At 38.0% G+C, this 25,499-nt stretch overlaps 2 protein-coding genes across 8 annotated transcripts; one reads left to right on the top strand and one right to left on the bottom strand.

Moving 5' to 3' along the window:
* Window positions 1–214: 214 nt before the first annotated feature.
* On the bottom strand, window positions 215–6,551 carry DYNLT2 (dynein light chain Tctex-type 2). The gene is made up of 5 exons (XM_068396001.1): window positions 6,451–6,551; window positions 6,208–6,406; window positions 3,083–3,289; window positions 2,093–2,251; window positions 215–781 (listed from the first exon to the last, which is right to left on the bottom strand). The coding sequence occupies exons 1-5, from the start codon at window positions 6,549–6,551 to the stop codon at window positions 671–673; spliced, it is 777 nt and encodes a 258-aa protein (XP_068252102.1). The 3' UTR covers window positions 215–670.
* On the top strand, window positions 6,500–25,182 carry ERMARD (ER membrane associated RNA degradation). Of its 7 annotated transcripts, XM_068400864.1 has the most exons (19): window positions 6,500–6,530; window positions 6,956–7,026; window positions 7,822–7,990; window positions 9,057–9,196; window positions 9,730–9,831; window positions 11,618–11,707; window positions 12,808–12,905; window positions 13,362–13,498; window positions 15,673–15,787; window positions 16,366–16,468; window positions 16,918–16,947; window positions 17,457–17,525; window positions 18,377–18,547; window positions 19,448–19,531; window positions 20,357–20,436; window positions 21,233–21,361; window positions 22,858–23,067; window positions 23,739–23,852; window positions 24,517–25,182. In XM_068400864.1, exons 3-19 carry the CDS (start codon window positions 7,822–7,824, stop codon window positions 24,674–24,676), a joined length of 2,001 nt encoding a protein of 666 aa, XP_068256965.1. In that variant the 5' UTR covers window positions 6,500–6,530; window positions 6,956–7,026; the 3' UTR covers window positions 24,677–25,182. The 7 variants fall into 7 exon arrangements, with proteins under 7 accessions (XP_068256965.1, XP_068257007.1, XP_068256980.1 ...); XM_068400879.1 differs by lacking the exon at window positions 6,956–7,026 and having other exon boundaries at window positions 6,518–6,530; XM_068400855.1 differs by lacking the exon at window positions 6,500–6,530 and having other exon boundaries at window positions 6,568–7,026.
* The last annotated feature ends 317 nt before the right edge of the window (window positions 25,183–25,499 follow it).

Genomic DNA, 25,499 nt, shown 5'->3' with positions numbered 1-25,499 from the left:
AGGGTTACCTGGACTTCTTGCTTTGGAACCAGCTAGAATTGGTCTTGAGGTTTGACCAAGAGCCAAGGCGCTAATACACCTGCGCAAGAAGGAGAGGTGAAAAGTGCACAGCGAGGAAGACATACGGCCTTCATCACAGAGACCCCAGCCCACGACCACCAGAAGAAAATACGCATGCGCAACTAGGAGGAGTTAAAGGCGGAGACTATGGAAATGATTTCTTGGAACTCATTATAATAAAGACCACCTTTTCTGGGAAAAGTTATGCATATGTATAGGAATTCTTAGAATTATAACGAATATGTAACATTTTACTACATAAATACAGAATGATTTCTCAAGGGAGGTGCGCACGGCTTTGGAGGGGCTACCCCCCGTGCTGCCCAGCGCTGCAATAAAGATGTGCCTGCTTCTTAATGCTGCATTGGTGTTAAGAGGTTTTACTCCCGATTTCGGTGACATATGTACTCAACCATACACATTTCAAAAGCATTTCTTTGGGTTTGTTTTTTTTAACAGAAAAAAATGAGCAAAATTATCTCAACCATATGTCAATTTCAATGTGCCAACAGCATTAGGACAAAAATTAGTACTACAATAATGACCTTCTGAAAATTTTCCAATATACCAGGTACTGTGATGCACAAAACCAGGTGTGGCTTTTAGAGAATTACTCGTAATAACAAGCCATTATCAAAGCCAGCGCAATAAATGTTGCAGTCTCATATTTAGCTGAAACCCAAGCGTCTCTTTGAACATCCCAGACCCATCTGCTGGCAACCTAAAGGAAAGAAAAGAAAAACGTATTTGTGAATCTATATACAGCACAGTTTTTATATTTCTTAAAAGAACACACAGCATTATATAAATACTGATATAATTGCATTATAAGAGTTACACATAGTAACAACTGCAGAATTAGTGTTGAAACACGTTCTTGCTTCACAGTAAAGCTCCCACCCCAATAGATCCAAAAATCTCTACACCAAAAACTCAGTTCTCTCTCATGTTGACTTGTTAGCACTTTACCATACTGTAACAGCACCCCTTCAAAAGCAACATCAATAGACATTTGTTTTGGGAACATATACAACAAAGAAGTCACGTCCCCAACTCCTCCACCTCCAGCTTAACTCCAGTCTACTTGTGACCATTTACTGGTCTCTCAGCTTTTCTGATAAAATTGTTTTCAATGCTAAAATGTGTGAATTGACTGCTGGAATAAACTTATTCCTCAGGAGAAAAAAGTTAACTTGGACCATTTCAGTAATCCATTTCAACCTACAGCTCCTCAGTCAAAGTACAACTTCAGAGGCAGCGCGCTCTGAGACAGCACCAGAAATGCAGGTAGACGCAGGCTGCTCACAGACTGGCTTCGTTACTGAAGCTTCAAACATTGTTTCACGTAACCCACTAAAAACAGGCATGGTTTCATCAGGTTTTAAGAGGTGATGATTAACACGCCTAAATAGAAGTGCGCTCTGACACTCGGCAAGATACCTTAAAGTGTTCTGAATGCCAATAGGAGCCCACAATACATGTAAATTTATATACAACACAGGAAAGTCTAGAATACTTTCATTTTGGGTGTGCCAAGTTCAGATCACTAATGTTAATTTGTAGTCCCAGGGGCATCTGTTCAGTGGCAGTGACAGGTGAAACAGTTTCCACCCCTTTCCTTGCCACCCGTTCCTTTCCACATCACCCGTCACTATGACTGCACAGTATTTTGCACTGAATGTGATGACCCAACTGGATATCAAAGTACACTGGAAAAAGAAAATTCACTGCAGTCACGCAATCGTACTGGCATGGCACACAGCGGAAATAACTGGTTGACAGGGAAGAGCAGCATGGGCTGCTTACCACAGTTACTGAGCTCAAGAAGACAACCTTCACAGGGTTAGGTAGAACAACAGCAGTATCTTAAATTGTCACCTGGCATACTAGTCCCTATAAAGAACCTAAAGGCTTGAAGACCACCTCAGACTAGTTAAGCTGCTGAATACGGATGAACACCTGGGAGATAACATACAGTTCTAAACATTATTTCCAGTTTTCAAAAGATATTACGAATAATTTGGTTGCTCACCTTTATTGCCTGACCTGCCTTTTCCACAATTAGTACTGATACCACATACTTATAACGGTCAAAGTCCAATTCCTTCACAGCCTTTAATATTTCTTCTGAGATTGAAGCACACAAGGAGGCACTAGAAACTCCATCATATTTGGTTTGTTGAAGTTTATTCTATCAGAAACAATTTTGAAAGATCTTAGTTTTCATCCTGGTAGTCTTTTGCAAAAAAACTTTTACAGTCATTTCCATTACAAGAACATCATAACTAACGAGTAGATTAGTCAATACAAAGGATGATCTCAAATAGCAAAGGCTGCGCTGTTTTTACTCTACAATGTTTTATCTAGTTTTTGAAAGTGACAACCATGTCCAGCCAATCTCCATTTAACAAACAGGAGTGTATTCTTCTCCATCATTTAGGCTCAGTTCACTGGAAAACAGTGCTACAAATACCTGTTCCAAGTATCCAAGGCACATCTTCCAGACAGCAGAATTACAAGAGTTGGTTATAACTATTAAAGGTATCACTAACAGCTACATATTATCTCAACAGACTGTTCTCCTTCATTTTTGCTTAATTTTTGTATGTGACAGTCAGACTGCCAAGGACACCAAATATATTTTATGCAGGCCATGTGATATTAGTAGAACTAATTGAAGGAGTAGAATTCCACAAATTCAAGGTCAAGATCTTTGGATAACTGGATATTTTGCAGATTAGGGTACTCTGAACTGTGCTATAGCTCAATTTGATTTAGAAATGGATGAGAGTTCAAGAAGATTCATCGTAACAGCACATGCTCAGTGGTGACCTTGCAGAGAGCCTTCTGCACTTTGTATAACGGAGCACATTCACGTTATATCTGTGTGCCAAAACTTGGAAGTCTGCAAAGATTTATGCATACCTTTAAGTTTATGCAACTTACACTGTGCCATTAATATAATCTTTGCATGACAAGCTACTTTTGCAATAAAATTAGACAATTAAAAAAAATACTATACCGTTAGTATTGCTTGAGCTTTGTCTCTTACTAAATAATCTCGAAATTTATTATGTGACTCCAATCTGTATGTATTAGCATATCTTATCTTTGCCCTGTTAGCTTTGCATGCCAACAGCTTAGCTTTCATTGAATCACTAGAATACTCTTCTTCCACTGGAGCCGTACCCAAAGCTTTGTAATTTGATTGTCTCCTTTTCCCTTTTGTCTGCACAAAATAATAAAAAAAAGTCCACATCACATGTCAATATTTTAGCATTTATCAGTCTCTAAATAACACTTTATGGTGTACAATTAGGAGGAAAAAACCAATTAGTCTAGAAATATGTTACGAAAAAAGCAGAAAAGCTACAAAATGGGTATCTTCTGGCTGTTTTGACACTACCACTTTGACTGAAAAAAAAAAGAGAACAGTGGTTAACTTCTGCTAAATTTTAATTTCTTTTCCACTGAAATCCAAATGAGGTTTGCGTTTAAGCTCAATCAGACACACCATACTAGCACTCCGAATCCACTCCAATTTCCAAGTGAAAACGCACAGATATTAACATACGTGTCCAAGGCTGTTAACCACAACTTCAAGCTTTTGATTCAAACAGCCTACACAAACCCCAAAATATATGCTCGGTTCATTTACTACATAATTTTACTTGTCCTCATTCCTTGTGAAGCTACTAAACAAATGCCTTATGTATTAATGACTTAATTTGCTCATTAATAAAAATAAGGAAAAAATATGCTCGAATTTGCAAGCTTTGTAATTTTGCTTGGAATTTAAAAACAGAGTAGTAGTACTTTTTATTTGTCATCAGAACTCTGAAGATCCAAGTTCACTCCCCATCCAGCTTGTGTACCATCATTCTCTTCAACACACATAACAAAATTTGGCCCGCTATGAAAGCAAGCAGCAAGTCTGATGATGCACACAAAAGACATCTCCTGCTGTCCTCCATGGCTGACTTAAAACACAACTGTAAAATGATAACAAAACAAGACAGGGACAGAAAAGCACATGGAACCAATGAGATCATAACAAATGCTAGAGAGTGGTCTTCCATACCAGCTACCTCCTAACTAACCACTTTCAAGTTTTGCTGACTCTTCAGTCCCTTGCTCCACTTCCTGAATACAGCTAGAACTTAGGCGAGAGAAAATCATCAGTTCCTTCTGAGAGGAGCAGAAAAGAGCATAAAGGTGATATAACACCACAGTGCAAGGCTTACACTAAGAAGTATAGAAAAAAAAAAATCATACACTTATGGATAATACAGAAGTCTAGTGAGAATTATTTGAAAAGATGCACTATTCAGGGGCTCACAAATCTTTCAGTCAGAGGAATTTGAGGATAAGGGAATCAATGATTCTTCTCTATGAAAAGAGAAGGGTCCAGGAAGACCTCATAGCAGCCTTCCAGTATCTGAAGGGGGCCTACAGGAAAGCGGGAGAGGGGCTTTTTACAAGGACAAGTAGTGACAGGACGAGGGGGAATGGTTTTAAACTGAAAGAGGGTAGATTTAGATTAGATATTAGGAAGAAATTCTTTACTGTGAGGGTGGTGAGACACAGGAACAAGTTGCCCAGAGAAGTTGTGGCCGCCCCCTCCCTGGCAGTGTTTAAGGCCAGGCTGGATGGGGCTTTGAGCAACCTGGTCTAGAGGAAAGGTGTCCCTGCCCGTGGCAGGGGGGTTGGAACTAGATGATCTTTAAGGTCCCTTCCAACTCAAACCATTCTATGATTCTATGGAATCACTTACACATTAGCCTTGTCAACACTGTGGACATCACCTGCATCTCTCCTCTGGCTCCTTACTGTTAGATAATTCTGTCAAAAACCAGTGATGTTGGCAGCCCTACCACAAATTTGCTGCAGCTGTTTGTTGATACCATGCCAACAATGCAAACCCTGAGCAGTACTTACACTACACTAAAAATGCAAGGAGCAAAGACATTTGCACTTAGGCTGTGGACGCTCATTATCCTTTAACTGAAACTCAGATCTAAAAAGGCTATAGCCCCTACCTGCTCATCACAGGTCCCCTAACAGACTAAAAACCATCTCAAGTCTGCTATCTGAGCTGCTCAAATGAGCATCCCAATCCATGTCGGTGGAAATGGACCTGTGAAAAAGGTCACAATCCAAACAGCAATTCTTTGTGAACATGGTTCAGCATGAGTCACAACATCTTCAGCCTGTACCATTACAGATGGAAGAAAATTCATGTATACAGCACGTCTTCTAACAATGCTGTTACTTACAAGTTTAACTGCTATTAGTGACAGAAGTTTTCATAATCATTTCCTCATTTGCAAGAAGCCATTTACTAATGAGGTAAGTAAAAACCTTATCGATATCTCTACACAAACAGCTAATAAATTTCACAATACAAAGTGGGATTCCAAGTTTTAGCACAATGTTGCAATTACATTTCTATATAATATTTACATCCTTCATGAAAGAATCTTTCAAAAATTCAATAACCAACTTTGCATTTGACTATAGTTACTGGCTCTATTACATTGGCTTAACCTTGGACATATGGAAGTAAGTAAGCTGAGAGAAGAAAGCTTTTACTATTTGAAAGAAATGCTGTTCGTTAATAAGTCTGTCTTAACAACCAATAATTGCTTTAAAGTTAAAGAAACAGTTCTTGCTTATTTCTTCAAAGGTGGGCACACAGCTGCAAGGTGGATGCAAACATAACACCCGGCCAAGCTGAAGGGGGACGAGCTATCCCAAACCACACGTGAAACAGACAGGAAAAGAGACAGGCACTTCTGATACAAGTTTTAACAAGATCACACTCACCTCTTAACCACACACTGAGCCCCACGTCCTTCCTAAGGACCCAAGCCCCATCCCTCCCTCCTCCCCTCGCCAGCTGAAGGGCCACAGCCCCGGGACGGCGCCCCCGCCTCAGGCGAGGGCCACGGCAGAGGGAGCGGCCGGCGCCACCGCCCCACCAGGCCGCGCTACCACCACGTGACGGGCGCGGGGCGCAGTCGTTGTGGCCGTTACCGCCGCCCTCACACCCGTTCCCCTCCCACACAGCTGGCGTGCCTGGCCGCCAGCAGCTAAAACCCCCCGGGCTGCCATCCCGCCCTCGCCCAGGCCCAGGCGGCCGCTCACGCTGTCTTTATCCAACAGGCTTTGCCGCCGCTGTTCTCCCTCCCGGGCGGCGGCGGGGAACTGGCATCTTGGAGCGCTTCTCCATGGCTCGCGGCACACAGCGCCGCTTTCCTCGGCGGGGGGGGGGGGCGGGGAGGGACGGGCGGCGACAGCCCCCGCTCCCTCCCGCTCCCGGCGACGGGCCGCGGGCAGACGTCGCCTTCGCGCTCATCGGCGCGGAGAAGCCCCGTGCCAGGGCGGTACTTCCCGCGCGAGCCGGGCGTGACGCCGCGCGCCGTCACAGCGTCGTGACGTAGTATTGGGCGGGACCAGCAGTAGCGGAGGTAACGGCAACGGGTCGCCATGGCGCGGTGGGGCGGCGGCTTCCGGGAGCGAGAGGGGGGATCGGGGGCGTTGGCCCGTGAGTTGCTGCCGCCCTCGCCCCCGGGGGCCTGCGCGGCTCCCTGCGGCCCCGGCCGGCCCTGGGGGAGCGCTGGTGCTGCGGCCGAAGAGCGGCCGGGCGGGGGCAGCTCTGCCTCTGGGCCTGGCCCTGTCACCAGCGAAACCCGGGGCCTGGTCACGTACTCCCCCTGAAAATTCAGCTGCCTGCTCCTTGTTTGGTTTATTTTAGACAATAAACGGTGGCTGTGATAGTTCCAGTTTAGCTCTGAACTCCTGTCTGACAGTGAAACGTGCAGTGCGTGAAAATAAGATGAAGGACTGAATTATATGTTCTATGAGCATTTTAGATTACTTTTTTTAATAGCAGGTAGGATACTCCTGATGGCATCTAATACCAGTTCATTATAGAAACTGTGCTGTTTCTGTGCTGTTACCCATGTAAGTAAGTAGTCTCTCATTGAAGCCATGAATTCAGAAATTATGTACTTTGAGGGTCAATTCCACCACCTAATTAAACAGGATTTTTTTTTTAATTTAACTTTAATGGAATCTTTTTATATTTGTTGTGATGCTTCATTTTCAAACAATTTCTTGTCTATCTTTTCTGTTTGATTAATGAGGAAGCGTGACTTTTTTTACTAAATCAGAAGCGTATTCCTCCTTGTTAGCATGAGCAGTTTTATCTTTGCAAATTCTTGAATTTAAATCTGTGCTTCTGAATCAGTCCATCTTTCTGTTTAGACTAATATGCAAATAAGATTTATGCTTAGATTGTTCTACCATTGCTACTAGTTCATGCAGAATTCACATATCCCTTCCCCCTGCCCCTGCCAATGATTTTGCTGGTTATAAGGACTAGCTCTTGGTTTTACTTGAAGTAGTATCAGTTTCCCTACAAGCTCAGAGATTAGGCAGAACATATATATGAACGGGGATCTTTCACTTCAGTCTGTCTTGGCATCAGTTTAGTGGATAGAACCATTCAGAAATATACCATCCTGGCATTATGCAAATAGAGCAATTCTTCCTGTCCTCCTTCCCCTCAGTTTTCCACAAGGTGGTTCTGCTCAGAGAGTTCCTTTCATCCTATGCATAGATGAAAGTTGCATTGCAAAACTTGTTTACAGAGGCTGTATTACTGTCTGTATATCTGTGCTTATGACTGTGCTTTAATAATAATTTTCTTTCTTCTCATGTACTTTCTTAATGCAAGAACTTTTTTGTGTGTTCTAGATGGCATTGTCAGACTCAGTCACTACTTGTCTTTCTCCACCTGTGCATTATGTGATTTGCAAACTTGGATTTGAGAAAAAAGACACCTATGATATTAATATTATTTTGTCTGAAAATGGTGAAGTATGTTGGCAAGCTGTTACAGAGCATGTGTGTTACCTTGAATCAGGTTGGTGTTTACCTGCTGTAGTAGTCATACATTTAAGACTGATGCAGAATCTCAGTACAGTTCATAGCAATCCTAGCTTAGTTATAACATTTTATTACAGTACAGCGTTAGCTTTGCTGCAAATTGGAGTACATACAGTTCATATCTAAAGGAGCTTTACATTTTTCATCCACGTTTGGTATTTGGTTATTGCTGGCTCCTAAGATTCATGTAATCTGTGCTACGTAGGTAGCTGCTCCTTTGCTCCTCATTCGTCTTGGTTCCCAACTTCGTGTGCCCATTCTGCTTCTCTCCTACTTCATAATTGCGTTCTTCTGTGTTCTTTATGTTCGTTCTGCACTAAATTTAAAACACGCTGGGGGCATCAGTATTCCTACTGTTGCTTCTGGTTTTGTTTCCCCAACTTTAGCTTATATAAAAGTACTGTTTGATTTCCCTTCTGTATGTAGAACAGTTTATAATTAAGTTTTAACCAAAACAAAATATTTATGCCCTGGTGAACTCATTGAATTTTAATTTGCCAAATTGCATCATGCAAGCTCTGTTATTAATTTCCAGAGATAGCAAAAATCATAGACATTTCTGCCTCAAGCAATATCTTTCAGTAAATCAGAAGAATTTATTTTCCTATAGAAGTGTCCCACCAAAGAGGAGCAGCGATACCACTCTGTAAGGTACCACATCCATCTGCGTTCTTTAAAGGGCGTAAGTGGTGCAACTTGACTGATCCTCTAGAGCCTGCACTAGCTTCCAGCTTGATTATGTGGAATTTCAACAAAACCGGAACCCAATAATCCTCTTTACTTCCGTATTTTCTTGCATTATTTTTTTTTTTATTTGGAGATCTTACCTGGTTTTACACTGCACTTTTACTTTTCTGTATCTTATCTGTGTGGTCTTTTGGACAGTAAATTGTAATGTATTAGTCATGCTAAAATAATCTGGATAAAATTCTCTGTGCTACATATGTACACAAGCTGTAGCGGCTTTTACTTCTTGTGTGTTTTAAAATACTGGACCTTTGGGAAGTTTGGTACTCTAATCACCTTCTGTTTTTCAATTTAAGATCAAAGTGTGGATTATATCAAAAGCATACGATCATTAGGACCTGTATGTGAATCTGTTAATTTGCACTTCAAATCTCTGACCAAGGAGCAATTTGTAATTCAGTATGCATTATGGTTCCGCTGGACAAACTACACAGAGGTATGGAAATGTCTGTTGACAATTTGTATTTTGGCACATGAACCCTTTGTGGAAGTTTAGTGTAAGAACACACAAGAGGTATCAATGGACCAAAATGCTTAGAATTTGTAACTAGTTGTCCTTCTCTGATATGTAGTTACTTCTAATTTTCCTGACTTTGTAATTAGATTTTATATAAGTTATCACAAAGAGAACATGAGATGCTTTGGGCCTATTCTAACCTAAGGTGGTAGGGTTTTGTTTTTCTAACAATCTGTGTTTAATATCAAGTTCCACTGTGTAAAGTTATTGTTGATAATTTTTATAGATGTGAGGCACTAGATACATTGCAACTAAAAATATGAGAGATGCTCGAGGGCAATTTCTTTCCAGGCATCTACAGTTTTATCTCCTTGGCATGGTTTTCTTTCTACATTTGCATAACAACTATCACAGAGGAATATTAAGGTTTCTATGTGCTTTTGACAATTTGATTTTTCCTTCTGAATATTTAACACAACATTCTTCCTCTTCCCCCTCCCTCCATCATACAGTTATTTCTTGAAGTATTTGATGTTCTACAGCATACGCAAACTACAGAAGTTGCTCTTGGCTTAATGAAACTAACATCGTGCTTGGAGCGAGCCTTGGGTGATGTAAGTGCCAGCATGAGGAGTCTATTGCAGATTTGGTTTTATAAGATGGAAATGAGCTCTTAGATTTCATTGCACTTTGAAGAAGTGAGATTACCCTGTATTGAAGTAGTATATAAGTAGCCCAGCTGTGTTTTGAGTTGGACAGATGTTGTTTTCTGGATCCAGTTGTGCTAATGGAAACATCTGGGGCTCCTTCACCTGTGCTGATAGAGTTGCTTGTGTGAGTGCTGTTACTAACCAATTTCGTTAAAAAAGAGCAAAGTTTCCTTAATCCGTGTACATATAGTAGGTCTTTGTTACTCTGATCTATTTAACTGAAGCAGGGAGCAGCATACCTTCCACAGAAGATGGTGATGATGTAGTAATTTCTGTGAGGAGAGGCGGGAGCATGCATCTGGAAATGGTCTGCTAAGATGACTTCTTCCCTCAGAGCTCTATTCGCAGAGTGTGCATCTGTTTAAATGCTTCAACATGAGTCTTGTGCTGCAAAAACATCTAGAAGGCAGCTAACAACTTAAATTCTAAACCTAACTGATCAGCTGGATAGATGTGGGATCCGTCTTGTAGTCATGAACTCTTGTCTTGTTAACACTTTCCGTCTTTCCTTTACCCTGCAGTAGTTGGTAAAGGTATGCACTCTTGCTGAGTTTAAAGCGTAATACTGCACGAGTTCTGTGACCAGCATGAGGCAAGGAGTGCATATGTGATATGACTTAAGACTTAGGAATTCTGACTAGTATTAAGAAACTTGTGTTGTGAATCCTTTTTGATGGAACGTGAATTCGGCTATGGTTCAACATTTCGTGATAGCACTGCTTAAGTTAGTTTAATCAGTCTTCACAGCCATCTGCATTGTTTGCTGGTATTCTATACATTATGTGAGTGCAAATATTTGAAGGCCTAGTAGCAAGCTAGATTGATGAACTGGTCCAGGTACATTTCTACCTTTTTCCCCTATCCTCATCTTTGTTTTTCATCTGGATCACTTCCTTGATCTGCTTCACTGCGTGACCACACAAACAGATTCCTCCACTACTTACAGGCATGCCAGTTAGGGAGAAGGGAGCAGCAGCTGTTTCAAGAGGCTTTGCTGCTGGGGTATATTACCCGCATATCAGATAAAATAGCTGGCTGTTAAATCTCTGTGAGGAGCTCTGGAGAAGGAAATGCCAGAGAAAGAACAATGAGCTAACTCACACCTAGACAAACAAATTTGCCCAAGTATGGGGGGTGGTAAGTTTTGAAGTAATGAAAAATTACCAAAGATTGAAAAAAAACGTCGGGGAGAATACATAGAATGGAAGGCTTCATAGCAGTTGAGACTAGAGATGCTGAGATTGCCCAACTAGGATAAAATCTAGTTTAAGGAACAGCCAGAATCAGAAGACAAAACACAAGTCTTCCTTTATCAATGACAGACCCTATAGATTTCTAGGGTAAGAATGAAGTATGGTGTCCTGGGTAGAGTTTATTCCCTTAATTATGTGTTCTTGTTGTACTTTACTTTTTTCGGAGGAGAAGAGCAGTACGTGTACAGACACTGCGAAAAGCCTAACTATGGGAGCATTAAGTAGGATATACACTCTTTCTTGATATGTTCCATAAACTTTAATTTGTCGTGAAATTACAAAATTAAAAGCCTCTTTAAGGATTTGGTGGGTTTTGTTTGATTAGTGTTTTTAAAATAATGAAAATGGTTACTGAGTGAAATAGTCAAGTTGTATGTTTGAAACACAAAGAAGTATACTGAATTATTTATTTTATCTGTTTTGCTTTTTGTTAATAGGTGTATTTACTGATTGGCAAAGATTGCCCTTTCCTTCTAAGAGACTTGCTTGCTTCTGAGCAGCTTGCAGTTGTCTTTGGACAAGCTGTAGTAAGTGCATAGTTTTGAAATAAATACCGAGCTGGTTTTCTTCTTGCCAAATGGCAGATTTCCAAGCATAGCCTTTGCTTGCACTGAAGAAGAGTTTGCAAATTCTATAATGTATTGGAAAAACTTTCCTTTTATACATGTTACAGTCTGAAGGATACAAGCCAAAAATAGTGAATGTTGTAAACTGAAATGTTTTTTAAGGCAAACTCATAAGTTCTTGTTTGCTTTTCTACATGAAAAACCTACATACATAAAATGTCACCTATCTGTCAAGGGGGTGAGCAAGCTGCAGAGTTGTCTACCTCTTTCTGAGTTGCAGTACTTGAAAATACACATCCTGAACTGGCTGTTTCTGATAAGCTGTGTTCCCCTTCACCACCACTGTAGTAAGATGCTTTATAATGTTTACCGCACTAGAATTTTTCAAAATAGAGGAAACTAATTTGTTCATCCCCATGCGCAAAAAAAATAATAAAACCAAAATTCTGATGACATTTACACTCTTACGTAAACAGAGTAGGTGGTCTTTCTCATACAGTTTTACAAATGTAGATTCTTTGTTAGGACAAAATATTGGCTGTGAACTGTAGAAGCTTGTATTGTTAGCCAGTCTAGTAGTGTTACAGGGATTATTTCTTGAATTTTGATGGCATGGGGAGTAGTTCAGTTCTTACAGTTAAATAAAAAAAAAAAAAAACAGAGTTTCCCTTTTTGTTTGATAGTGATCTGGGAATACAGCTTTGAATGCAAATTCTGTATTTTTTGTTAATTTGTAAAATTATTGTGGATTTATAGTATGAGAAGTAAGAGCTAAACTTGATCTCATTTGTTTGCCTGTCATAACTGTTTGGAATGTCTAATAACTAGTTTTGTTCTTTCCGTATTATATTCTATAGCTTGTGCAAGTAAGCTGAGATTTCCTTTCAGGGAATACTGGGAATGTAAATAATGAGTTGCTGTTACTGTGACAAGCTGTGGCCAGTCATCTGGACAGTAAACATTGTAGTTTCTCAATAACTTCTGAAATTTTCTGTCAGGGAAATATACAAGGCAATAAATAATAGAGATTTCATGCAGTAACCACTTTGTTTATTAATTAGATGAATGTACTGAGGGTATTCATTGGATCTCCGTATGGTCTGAATCTTCGTAATGTTTTGTGGCATGGGTTTGCATCCCCACAAGAAATTCCTGCAAAGTAAGTTACCAAAAAGAATCTCATTTTCTTACCAATCAGACTTGAGAGTGCTTGAAAAGCTGTCAGAAAAACTTGATGGCTCCTATTGAAAATAAATAAATAAAATATCCAAAAGCCTCTCTCAGTATCCTGACAATTTTCCCCTGATGCTGCCTCTTCTTTTGGAAAGGGATTTCTGTAGAATACTTCAGCCACTATAAAGCTGGTCAGTTCTAGGACTGGTGATTTTTTACTAATTCTACATTGTTTTTTCATGCTTGTGAATGCATGAAATTCACATTAATAATTAATTATTAAGTGCCCTTACTCAAAGGAGATGGGGAACATAGATTTTGGATGTTTTTTGAAAGAGAGAAAAAACAGGCAAAAGACTTTGTCCCCAACCCACAGATGTTGATTCTTTGCAAAAGATTTAGTTGTATAAGCTTTTCTAATATATTATGGTATTCTCCCTAGATATTGTGCTATGCTGCTTTTTTTAACTGCAGGATTGGGTCAGTTGTTACAGACGTATCTTCTGCAAACTAAATGCATTTTAGTACATCGACCTTATGTGATCTTCGTTAGCTTAGAAGAGCTTGATGTATTTCCAGGCAAGTACTTAACCATTAGCAAGTTTTTATTGTGCTATATTTGTTATTGTTTCATTGTCCAAAAGTGCTGTTGAAAATAATGCATTTTCCACAGTTCTAAGATTGAATCTTAACTAAGATATCTGTATACACTGTCATTAGATAAATCAGTCATGCTTGTAGGACAACTTTTTAATATGTAGGCAGTGCCACTGACTGTTGAATCAAAAAATACTGCATTCTAAAATAATTGTAACACATTGAAATGTGTAACATTACTGCCTCTAAAAGACTTTAACTGTATGTTTCAGTTTTTTTGATGATGAGAGTTCATTTCGTGTAACAGTCATCTAGTTTGCCTTTACAAAATCTTACTCTTTCCAGAATCAGTGGGTTCCAGATTCAAGGCTCCCAGCAGGAGTGCCCTGCATCTTGCAGGGAAAGTAGTGCTGAAACAGAGTAAAGGATGGTGACGCATCTTTAGTACACTGATCTTTTCTCAGGGAAGGACTCAAAGTGTCAGATTAAAATCTTCGCATCTCCCTGGCTACAGACCTTATTTGATTTATTGCTACTGTTTTTAAAGCAGCAACAGCATCTAGCGAATCTTGGTGTCAATGGTGGTCATGGTCAGTTTGTGCTATTTTAGTTTGCCAGTGGAACATCTGTTCGTGGAACTGGGACAGGGCTTTTGGGAACCAAATCAAGCTGATAACATTCCAGTCATCATGTGATATAAGTCCTATAGCAGTTGATTTGCTATGAAAAAACACCTACTGCAATCAAGTTGCACTTGCCATTTTAAGCTTTCTCCTGGATAAAGTGTTTATAATGTGAATTCGTAAGTGTGAGTTTCATTATATCACAGAATCACAGAATCAATCAGGTTGGAAGAGACCTCTGGGATCATTGAGTCCAACCATTGCCCTGACACCACCATGTCAACTAGACCATGGCACTAAGAGCCGTGTCCAGTCTTTTCTTAAACACACCCAGAGATGGTGACTCCACCACCTCCCTGGGCAGACCGTTCCAATGTCTAATGACCCTTTCTGAGAAGAAATTCTTCCTAATGTCCAACCTGAACCTCCCCTGGCGAAGCTTGAGGCTATGTCCTCTTGTCCTATCGCTAGTTGCCTGGGAGAAGAGGCTGACTCCCACTTCACTACAACCTCCCTTCAGGTAGTTGTAGACTGCAATAAGGTCACCTCGGAGCCTCCTCTTCTTCAGGCTAAACAACCCCAGCTCCCTCAGCCGTTCCTCAGAGGTCATATCCTCCAGAGCCTTCACCAGCTTGGTCGCCCTCCTCTGGACTCGCTCCAACACCTCAACATCTTTCATGAAGTGCGGGGCCCAGAACTGAACACAGTACTCAAGGTGCGGCCTCACCAGTGCCGAGTACAGAGGGACGATCACTTCCCTAGACCGGCTGGCTACACTATTCCTAATAGAGGCCAGGATGCCATTGGCCTTCTTGGCCACCTGGGCACACTGCTGGCTCATGTTTAGCCGGCCGTCGATCAGCACCCCCAAGTCTCTTACTGCCGGGCCTCTCTCTAACCACTCTTCCCCCAGCCTGTAGTGCTGCATGGGGTTGTTGTGGCCGAAGTGTAAGACCCGGCACTTGTTCTTGTTGAACCTCATGCCGTTGGTCTCAGCCCATCTATCTAACCTGTCCAGATCCCTCTGTAGGGCCTTATATGGTAGCATTGAAGTATGAAGTGTTAATTTATTATGCTAAATGTCAGCATGGAGAATTGGTAAAGTGGGAACAATGTGCTCATGTTCAAATGTTCATACTACTGTACTGATTCTTACTGTACTTCACTTACTGAATTAAAGTGACTAATATGTATTACGCTTTTTTTAAGTGTTTGAAGTAAGTGGAGAACAACTCAACAGAAGCTGGGTCTAGTTGCTGTGTAGTCTAAGTCTCAGTGAAAAGCAGCCATGACTTTTTAAGTTTTTATTCTGTAATTTTTTATTATCGCTAAAAATGCAATCTTACAAAGTCAATTTCTGATCTTAAATATGACTGCCTTTGTACTTGTATAGTTCAAATAAATTGGATAACTTTTACATCTCCCTTTACAAATGCTGAAATAATCTTACATTTTTAGTGAGATATTAAAAATTAATTAGTAAACTGTAGATTGCATGTATGTAGTTTATCAATGTTTTTTGCTAACTTGCAGATCTTAATCATGAAACACTTTCCATAGCTGAAGAGCTAGTAAAACTGTCCAGTTTTGTATTAAAAACAATGTTACCATTTTGGATGGCTGCTTTAACAGCTTTCAAGCAAAGCAGGTAACAGTCTTTTTTTTTAATTATTATTTTTAATAAAATATGAAAATAATATAATCTGTATTTATAGAATAATACCAGCATTTGTAGATTCCAAAGCTTTTTGCTAAATCTGTTGCTTAACAGCATATAGTTATGCATTGTTATGGTGGTCTCTCAGAAAGTTTGTGGATTTACTACTCTGTTTTGTGCCTACTAGGATTATAAACTCTATTTTGAAACCTAAAGAGAACTATTGCAGATTTAGCCAAAAAGGAGAGCTTTACAAAGCAGGTGGAAACAAATCTTCAGATATTAACATGTTGAGTTTAAAAAAAAAAAAAAGTATGTTGTTTTGTTTTCCTCTCCGATGTTCCACCTTTTTGTAAGTTATTCTCATCTCTGAGCTGGTTTGAATTTGGTGATCAGCTTCTGTTGGGCACAGGTCATTTATTGTTTGTTTGCAAAGTGCATTACAAAGGAATTTTGGTCTGGGTGTGAATTTTGGCCTGAGAGTGTAACTCTGACATGGCTCTAATTTCCATTTGGATTATATTTATAAGGGGGGAAAACCCTTTGGGGTATCTCTGTTGTTTTTTCAGGTATGCTGACTGTGTGATTCTCTTACTTCCTCAGCTGGAAGTTGGACTTAGATTGCTCTTCACTACAACTAATAAATGTCCAAATCGATTGCTAACAGCTGAGGTAAATTATCTGTCTAAAGTCAGTTATGATTTACTGCTAACAATATTTGCAAAGTAGTTATTCTAGAAGCATAGTGTCTAAACATTTACAGATTTTTCTCAAAAATTTTAAAATCACTTGTGGAACATTGTTTACACATTTCCAGTAGAGTTTCGTGAATGCCTCTTATCTTTTTGTAAAGATGTCTGCCAGTAAAAGACGTCTGAAAAAGTACTTGAAGGTTAGTGTTCAGAAACAGTAATTTACGGTGGAAAATAGATCATGTTATATTTATTTTAAAAAACTTGGCAGAAAATCCAGCAGTCCCTTTTTTCATTTGTAAGGGGTTTTTTTTGCTATTCATGCACCTCTGGTATCTCATGCAAATGAATAAATATACGTTCAGTATACATATCTAGTTAATTGTTTTTGTTTGAAAATCAAATAATAATAATTGTCTTTTGTTCTAGCCTTCTGCTCTCTACACCACTTTCGATGAGGTACTTGTGATTTTTTCTTTAAATATATATCAATGTCAGAATTTAAGCACATGCATGTTTCCCATTATGAAACCAGAAAGCACTTTCTTGTGTTGGATAAGACATTATTTCTAAAGTTTTTCCAAATAGAACATGATGGACAGTAAACATTTTAAATTTGGAATCCCCCAGAAAATATCAAAATTAATACAAATTTTAATGAACAGACTAATTTCTTCTAAAGGTTTTTATCTTGAAATTCTTCATCTCACAGAAACAAACATTCTGTCATTTTTCCTAGATTCAGTTATTCAAAATAAATACAAATAAACATTGCAAGCAGAAATCCTCAGTTTTACAACTCTCTTGAATTATCTCAAATTGTCTCTCAGGAATAATTAAGCACCTTGATTCTCGAGTGATGGAAGTAATTGCCTAAAATTAGGGAAACTAAATACTTTAGTTGGTGTTTTTTCTTTGATTGTTTGGCTTTCAATAATACGTTTCTACTCAAATTACTTTTTTTCCAGATGCTAGCAAAGCATTTGGATAATGAAGAAGTCAACCAGCTTCCTGCAGTTCTTCAGGAACCTACCATGGCAAGTATTTTGAAAGTTTTTGTTTTTGTTTTTGTTTTTTCTTGTTGTTTTGTTTTGTTTGTTTTTAAATTTAGTAATATATTTATGATCATACCTAATACTCATTTATTTCACATAGTTTATCTCCAGCAGCTTAGAGCCAGAAGCTTGTTATCCTTTTTCATTGTGAAGGATATGAAGTAATACCTGACAAGCTGTATCGGGTTAGGATATAAGACTAGCATGTAAGTCTCAGACGTATTTCTCTTCAGACTTCTGAAGATTAGTCTCAGACATATTTCTCTTCAGACTTCTGAAGATTAGCTGAATGAAACGGAGGAAAAACTGCTGCCTCATACATGGAAAACTGTAACTTATTTCTGATTGCTTCTGGGTTACATTTTACACTACCTGGGCAGGTGGCACAAAAACATAGCTGCAAACCTACCAGAGCACGTCCTGCATCTTGCCACCCAAACAGATAGTGAACATGAAAACTAGGGGTGTTGAATTTAGAGGCCTTTTGAGACTGTAGGGGAGACCTGACTTTATTGTCCTGTTGCCAGAGGCAGTGGGGCTGTGGTGGACTTGGGACACAAAGCCAAAGGACATGTGTTGTTACGTCTCATGAAATAGCAAATATGTTAGTTTTGAATTTCCTTAGAAGCCTCCAAGATGGACGAGTTACTTTTTTTTTTTTTTTTTTTGCTACGAGCATAGTTTGCATTGTCTTTTCTGACCATTTAAATGCCCCTTTCTTATAGACATGATCACATACCTATCTTTGAGAGGTATTTTATACACTGAATATATTCAGTTCTTTGTGAATACACGTAGAATAAATTCTATACATTTGATCTATGTTTCCACAGGAATTTCTTTGGGATTTCTTGAACCACCAGGAGGGTCCACGTATAAGAGATCGTTTAAGCCATGGAGAGATCAATCTAAAAGCATTTCCTAGAGAAGTAGCTAATCAGATAGTTGCATTTGCAATTACTCTTCTCTGCAGATTCTCAGATGAGGACATGTGTGCTTTTAAGGTAGGGATCAATAGTACTCTCAGATGATTTTTTCAGTTGTTTTGGATGCCAAATCTGATTTGAGAGTCTTATGACTGAATCTTTCTTGACAGCAGCTTTTGGTGGAAATGAAGTATTCCTCCAAGTAAAAAATTGTGAACGTATGTTTTTTCTGGTTTTGTAGTGAAATAAGTACAGAAACTTTTCCAAAAGATTACCCTTTCTTACCGTACCTCAAATTGTTTGCTTAACCACTCCTTATTCACATGGTTGATCCATAAATTATAGTGATTCCACTTAATTTTATTTGTCAAACAGGCTAGGTATTGATATAATTTATCTGCCGAGTTATCAGAAAGGTATGTAGACAGCTGTAGCTCAGCACTGAGGTATGTAATATTTGAGATTTTCTTTCTTTCTGAGGCACTATAAATCATGGTGGCTCACTAATGGAGGTGTGATTTGTATCCACATTCTATACTGTGAATTTGTGAACAATTCTTGTCTAGCAATACATGTTTCTCAACATTAGCAATTATTATATTTACTCCTCCCAATTTCCTGCTAATATTTGAGATTACTTCTTTCAATATCATACAGCAACCTGTGAGATAAATCTTCATTTATTAGTTGCAGCTCTTTTTAGTTTCTCAAGATGTAGTGCATGCTGCTTCATTAAGAGAATACTTGGTTGCTTTTCTCTCAGCTGCTGTCAGGTTTCATAGTTAAAATGTGTCAAAGAAATTAAGCTTTATACACTCACTGTGCTGATTACTGCTTTCAGCCCTCAGACATTTGGAAGTCTTTGCTGACTTCAGTACTATAGGTGGCTTGCATAAAATTAAGTATAAGTCTAGGTCTGCATACGATTAGGGCAGTTTAAAGAAACTGTTGTGTATTGTCTATGATTTTGTAAATCAGGAACACATGGTCATAAAACCACTGATGAACTGTGCAAGTTGCTACCATTCTCGATTTCATCCAACTTCCCGACTCAAGAAACAGGTAGGTACTTCCAACTGTGAAAGCATTTTGGTCTTTAAAAATGTGAATCCTTAAAATGGGTCTAATTGTTGTCTTCATGCTTTGGTTGTCCTAAAAGGTTAAAATCTTGCATATTTTTCAATGAGCTTTTTAGTTTTATCTTTCAGAATTTACAGTTGCTAAAATGACATGTAATTAAGTGCACTCCCATTGATGCAATTGGTGCTGTGTTTGTGCTCTAGATCACTGAATAGCTTTATTCTTACCTGAATGTTTGCTCTTCTGTAGTTTTCTTAATCTCCTTGTGCTTTCTTATGTCAGGAATACTCTGTTTGATCATGTCTCTAGGAGTCTTGGATTAGGCTATAACTAAGGTTTTTATTGTGTGAAAGCCAACTGATTAAGATTCTGTCATTGTAGCAAAATCTACTTTCAGAAGTCACAGTAGTTCTCTGATGATCAGTTTATGAATTATTGAGCTGCTTGAAGATGTTCTTCTATTGATTTGAGATTGCAGTAGACATACTTAGGACTTCATTTTCGACAGCATTCAAACTGTATGTTGCAAAAGTCATGTTAGTTAATTTTTTAATATAAAAAAATGGAAGAAAGAATAGTAAATTAGTTTATTCAGATGATATTTTAGCATGAAAGTGCACATCAAGACTTTTAGCCCTAACATAAACCTTAACAACTGATGTTGGCTTACACCATTGTGACTACTGAACAAGTAACTTACTACCTGGTGCAGTTTTTTCTAAAATAGCCACTAAGAAATGTAAAATATGTTGTCCTGTCTGTCAAAGGCTACACTTTACATAACATTTTTCATGATACATTTTTGAGGTACTGGAATGTATGAAGAGCATTCACTTATGGCCTGAATTGCCAACAGTGCCTGAGGAACATGTTCGAACAATTAAAGGGTATGTATATACTATTAAAAAAAGATAGTTCTCAAAATAGTTACGAAGAATGTGATTTGAGATGGTGAAATGTCTCTTCAATTACTTTGCTAGGAAGATGATAGACACCAGAGAGGTTGTGAGAAGACCCCTTTGTTCTTTTTAGCTATACACATCAGTACAGATACTATAAAAACTATAAACAGTGTGCTAACTTGAAGGGAATGAGAAGACATCTGAAACATACAAAGATGTTAGTGACTCCATATTCTATTTCTGAAGAGATGGAAGTTAAACTACAGCTCGAGTCCATCACAATAAAAACAAAAAGGTGGCTCACCAGATATAAAACAGAGAATAATTGCTTATTCTGAAGAGGGCTTGGTAACCAAATCAGGGGAAGATTTTACATGAGATGTTACTTAGAAAAAGAGTGTAACACTCTCGTGTTATTTGAAAAGGAGGAAGTCATTAATAATATCACTGGAGGAAATTCTACTTGTTTAGAGCTGAGAGGTGAAAATTCAATGCATCTGGCACATACTCAATATGCTTTAGGATTTTGATGAATGAATAGAGGATTAAGAGGGGTTCAGAAGACTGCTGAGACTGGTAAAAGGTTGGTTTTAGTTGGAGAAGGAAAATCATGCTTATAAGGTGGAGGGAAAAGAACCATAATATCAGAGAGTGAGAGTGGATATTGAATATACTGCTATCCAAAAAATTTTCATCTTGATCTATGCCATTTGAGAAATAATAAGTGCTACCCAGTTTTATCATCTCTAATCTTAATTTTTTCTTTTTTTTTTTTTTTAAGGTCGGAAGGAAATGCTGAAGCTAGTACTTTAATTTTGATGATATCTGAAATTATATCTCAGTTGCAGCAATATATGCCCCAGAATTGCTATAGTTCAGATGATCCAATTGGTAGTGTCCTAACAGAGAGGTGAGTTTGATGTCCTCCCAGTTCTTGCTGTCAGCTTCTACATGCAGCCCAACATGAGAACTCTCAAACCTAAGTTCCTGATTTCCCTGTTTTTTAGAACAATGCTTAAAATGTTGCATGCACTTTTCTAATGTTGCTGCTGATGTAATCCGAAAATCTTAAGAATGCAGCTGAACATCGTCTTCAAAATGAAGATAAGACATTGTAGATTTTGGACATTATTACAGTAGAGATTTTACTTGGAAATTAGCATGAAAAAATAACCATTTTTCTTTCAGCCAAGGGAAGCAAAATGCTTTAAATATTTGTGTACTGACTAGATTGAGTTGGTTTTAATCGGTTTTGTATGCTAAAACTGCATCAGAAATTCGTTTTAATCTGCTTTGTGTCACAGCTGTGCATGGCATTTAAAGTAGTAGTACGCTGCCACATAATTCTATTCTTACATGCTTTAGTATCAAGATTCTGAAATAGAAGATACCTTGTTATACTTGTTGTCAGACTTAGAGGTATGTTAGTTCCAATTATATCTGACTTGCAATAATGATCAGAACAATCTGACTTTTAATTGGCACTCTTGTAGCAGTCTTAAGAGTCCCATGACTGAATGAGTATGTTGGAACAAAACTCTCCTAATCAAACCTATTAGGCATGGGCAGGGTAGTGCAAAGATAATTTTTCCAGTTGCTTTACTTCTGTAGCATGTTGTCCTACTGTTTCCTACCCATCCATCTGCACTTCTCTCATTTATGAAAAAGAAGCCTAATTACTAAAATGTTAAACCATATTTAGAGTTTTCCACCTTTATCTATTTAGTTATTAATGTTTTGCTGTCTTGAGGGAGGCATTCTGTCACAGCATCAGGGAGATTAAGAGACACTTCTATAAGAACAGTGTTTAAAAGTGACACATTAGGTTAGCAGATTTTAGAATATGACAGCAGAAAGATATTTGGGTGCTTTAATAAAGCATAATCTGGTGTGGTATCAATTAAAACAATGGCCTCACCACCTGCATTTTATGAAAAGTTAAGTATGCTTCTTGTTCTGCCCAGAAGAAAGACCACACGCTAATGGTAGTACTAATTAATACCATTTGTTTGAGTGAGTTTTATTATGGTGGATGTTAATTCATTATGAATTGAACTATGGTGGGAGGCTTCAACCACAACCCTGCTGTGATTTGATGTGTTCAGTGTATCATTTCAGCCAGGCAGCTTTGTTTGTTGTGGTTGCATTTCTTTGATCTGAAATGGGAAACATATTCATCACCAGCCCTTTTGCATTTATATTCAGTAAAGTGATAGAGAACACAATCACTACCCCTACTACATAAATCCTTGCTTTTCTTTCAGTCGTGAGGTAAGAGTAATCTATTTCCAGGTTTTCTGAGTTGAAACATCAACTCCACAATCAAACCACACCGAGTATGAAATATATCTCATGTTAAATCCAGCTAACAAAGATTGAAATTAACAATTCCTTCTTGTTTTGGAGGCTGTTGGTTGAACTTTGTGATATGCATATTTGCACTCTTTATTCTCCACGACCTGTTCTGGAAATACTGTCGGTACTCCGTAAAATAAGCACACAGTGCCATCAAGTGTCTGAACAAGTTATGGCCAGCACTGAGTTGAGATACAAACAGTGGATGAACAAGACTCTACGTTCTCGCCAGAGGCATAACTATCTACGAATGCTGAACAGGTTGGCTGATGGTTTTTCTTTACTTTGTGGTTAGGTTTACGAGAGAGTGGCTGCATGCTGCTGATGCTAGTTTTCAGTGGCTTGCCTTAGAAGTTTAAAGTCAACAGTGTTCTTGTTAACCATTCCAGAGTTAAGTGTCAACCCAGATTTCTATTACATATTAATATTGAAATACAAGAAGATCTCAAATTGGAGAATAATTTAATGGGTATTTTTAACATTGCTAGATTGCTTCACTGTAAATTATAAGCTTTCAAGTGAAAGTATCATTTAAATGTTAGATTGTATTTTTTAGTTGCTAGCTTTTCCTATTTAAGCATGTATTATTTAAGAAACATAGCTTAAACTGACAACTGACAATACATAGTTGAACTCCACTTTTTTTTCCTATGGAGGAATGGGTGCTGGTGAGGTTTCCTTTGGAATCTTAACTATATGTATTTCTCTTTTTTTCTTCTTTTTGCAGTTTCATAATTTAGAGTCTTTGATTATAGTTTTGATATTTGCTCTGCTCTTTGCTGAAGGACTTTTCATAGTATTTTTTTTTCCCCACTATGCAATATCCAGCTATTTAGGATGGATCCAGAAGTCTGTAGAATTTTTTATATTAATGATTTCTATTTAATTTGGTTTTAGTTTGTTTATTTTAAGAAATTTGTGCTTATTTCTAGCATTAAGTTTTTGTCTCCGGTGTTACGGCTCATCTTAGTGTTGATTACTCTGGAACTAGTCAACGTCCATTTGGTTTATAAGAAGAATCCTTTAGATTATCAGCAGTATATAAAGTGAGTATGTAAGATTTACATTATGAAAATAGGAAGTTGTACATTTCCTTTTTGATCTGTAATATAAATCCTGTAGAGAAACAAAAAAGGAACAGCATGACTTTTAGTACATTGTCATCCTTTCTGTCATTACAGTCTTCATTATATCTCAGTGTTCACTCAAGAACTAAAATAACTTAGTTGAAAATATGTGGTCCAGTTATTCACATATTTAATTTTTATTAGACTCCTCCTTAGTATAGATAGAGAACAATCACATACTCATAAATATTAATACATAAAAGCTGTATTTAATATGTTGGTAATTTTACTCCTTGTGTGTCAATTAACAGCTGGGTGGATATCATAGGCATTGTGAAACATTTGACTGAGAAAGGAAAGGAAGCTATTTGGGGAAAATTGTACCGCATATTTTATCACTGCATTCTTTCTATGGCAGTGTTTAATTGCAGTTCTGAAAATCTTCACTTCTTACTGTGAGAATGAGGAAGTGGTTCTCTTCCAGGAGTAGAAGAAACATTAATGTATTGGTCATCCTGGGGGAGATTTGGAAATTTGGAGGCAGTAGCAACTTTAAATCAGACATTGAAATATTTTTCTTTATTTCTTTTTTTCTTTTTAAATCCTTTAATGAGTTTTTCTTCTTTGGTTTTATTTCTCATAGGTTTTTGAAGTCAGTCTTGCAGTATACTGAGAACTTGGTGACATACACAAGCCCCGAGAAAAACAAGTGGGATGAAACCATGGAGCTTACAAACAAGGCTTTGATAAAAATAAGGAAAATCAGTGACAGAAAGCTAATGTTAATGCAGCTAGCTACGTAAATTAAATGGGTTTAAGATTATTTGGACATTGTTACATCTTAAGAGTTCTGGAGTCCTCAAATTTGGCAAGTCTAATTCAACAGCGAACTTCATCAGTCATTGTCAAACTTTGGATGAAAAATTTAGTCTTTTTATTAGAAGGTGGCTGTTGAGACTGGAGTTTAATGATCAAGCTTCTGAAAAATGGACTGTTTGCCAAATCCAGTGAAAAAGATTTACTGTGAGCTAAATCAGGGTGATGCAAGTTCTACTTGAAGTATATTATGTGTTTTGTAGCTTGGCTTTTTTTTTTTTTTTTTGTAGTTTTCTGTTATACTGAAAATACCTAAGAAAAGAGTTTGAATAAAAGCTCTGGAAAATTTTAGATCCAAAAGGTATTTTTTTTACTTTGAAATATACTGGAAATAATGTCACACAATGTGATCAACAGGTTAAGAAATTATGAACATTTAGCATAAAGTAGTACTTATTGGCAGCTGTGGTTGTTGTTATTAGTTCAAAATAGAGTCAGGTCTTGCACTAAAGTAGAGTTGATAACACAGTAACCAGTTGTTTATGTACCGGGATTTAAAGGAGGTGGGGTGGAATAACTTTAGCACAATATCTGTTTCTTTTGTTTAATTTCATCTGCTCACTCCCAATACATATCTAGTTAGTTTGTGAGTTAACTTCATGCAGATTGAATATGAACACTCATATGCACATGCTCACAGACACATATTTATTGTGGTTCAAGAAGTTATCCTCTTGTTGCTCACAACATTCATTTGAATAATTTATTTTTTTCAAAATAAATTCTCCTCCATTCTAATCCCCAAAGAGT

The sequence above is a fragment of the Nyctibius grandis genome, chromosome 1, assembly GCF_013368605.1.
Source record: "Nyctibius grandis isolate bNycGra1 chromosome 1, bNycGra1.pri, whole genome shotgun sequence".
NCBI classification, from domain to species: Eukaryota; Metazoa; Chordata; class Aves; order Nyctibiiformes; family Nyctibiidae; genus Nyctibius; species Nyctibius grandis.
Note: the sequence above shows the minus strand (reverse complement) of the source record. Positions and strands in the feature narration are given on the sequence as shown.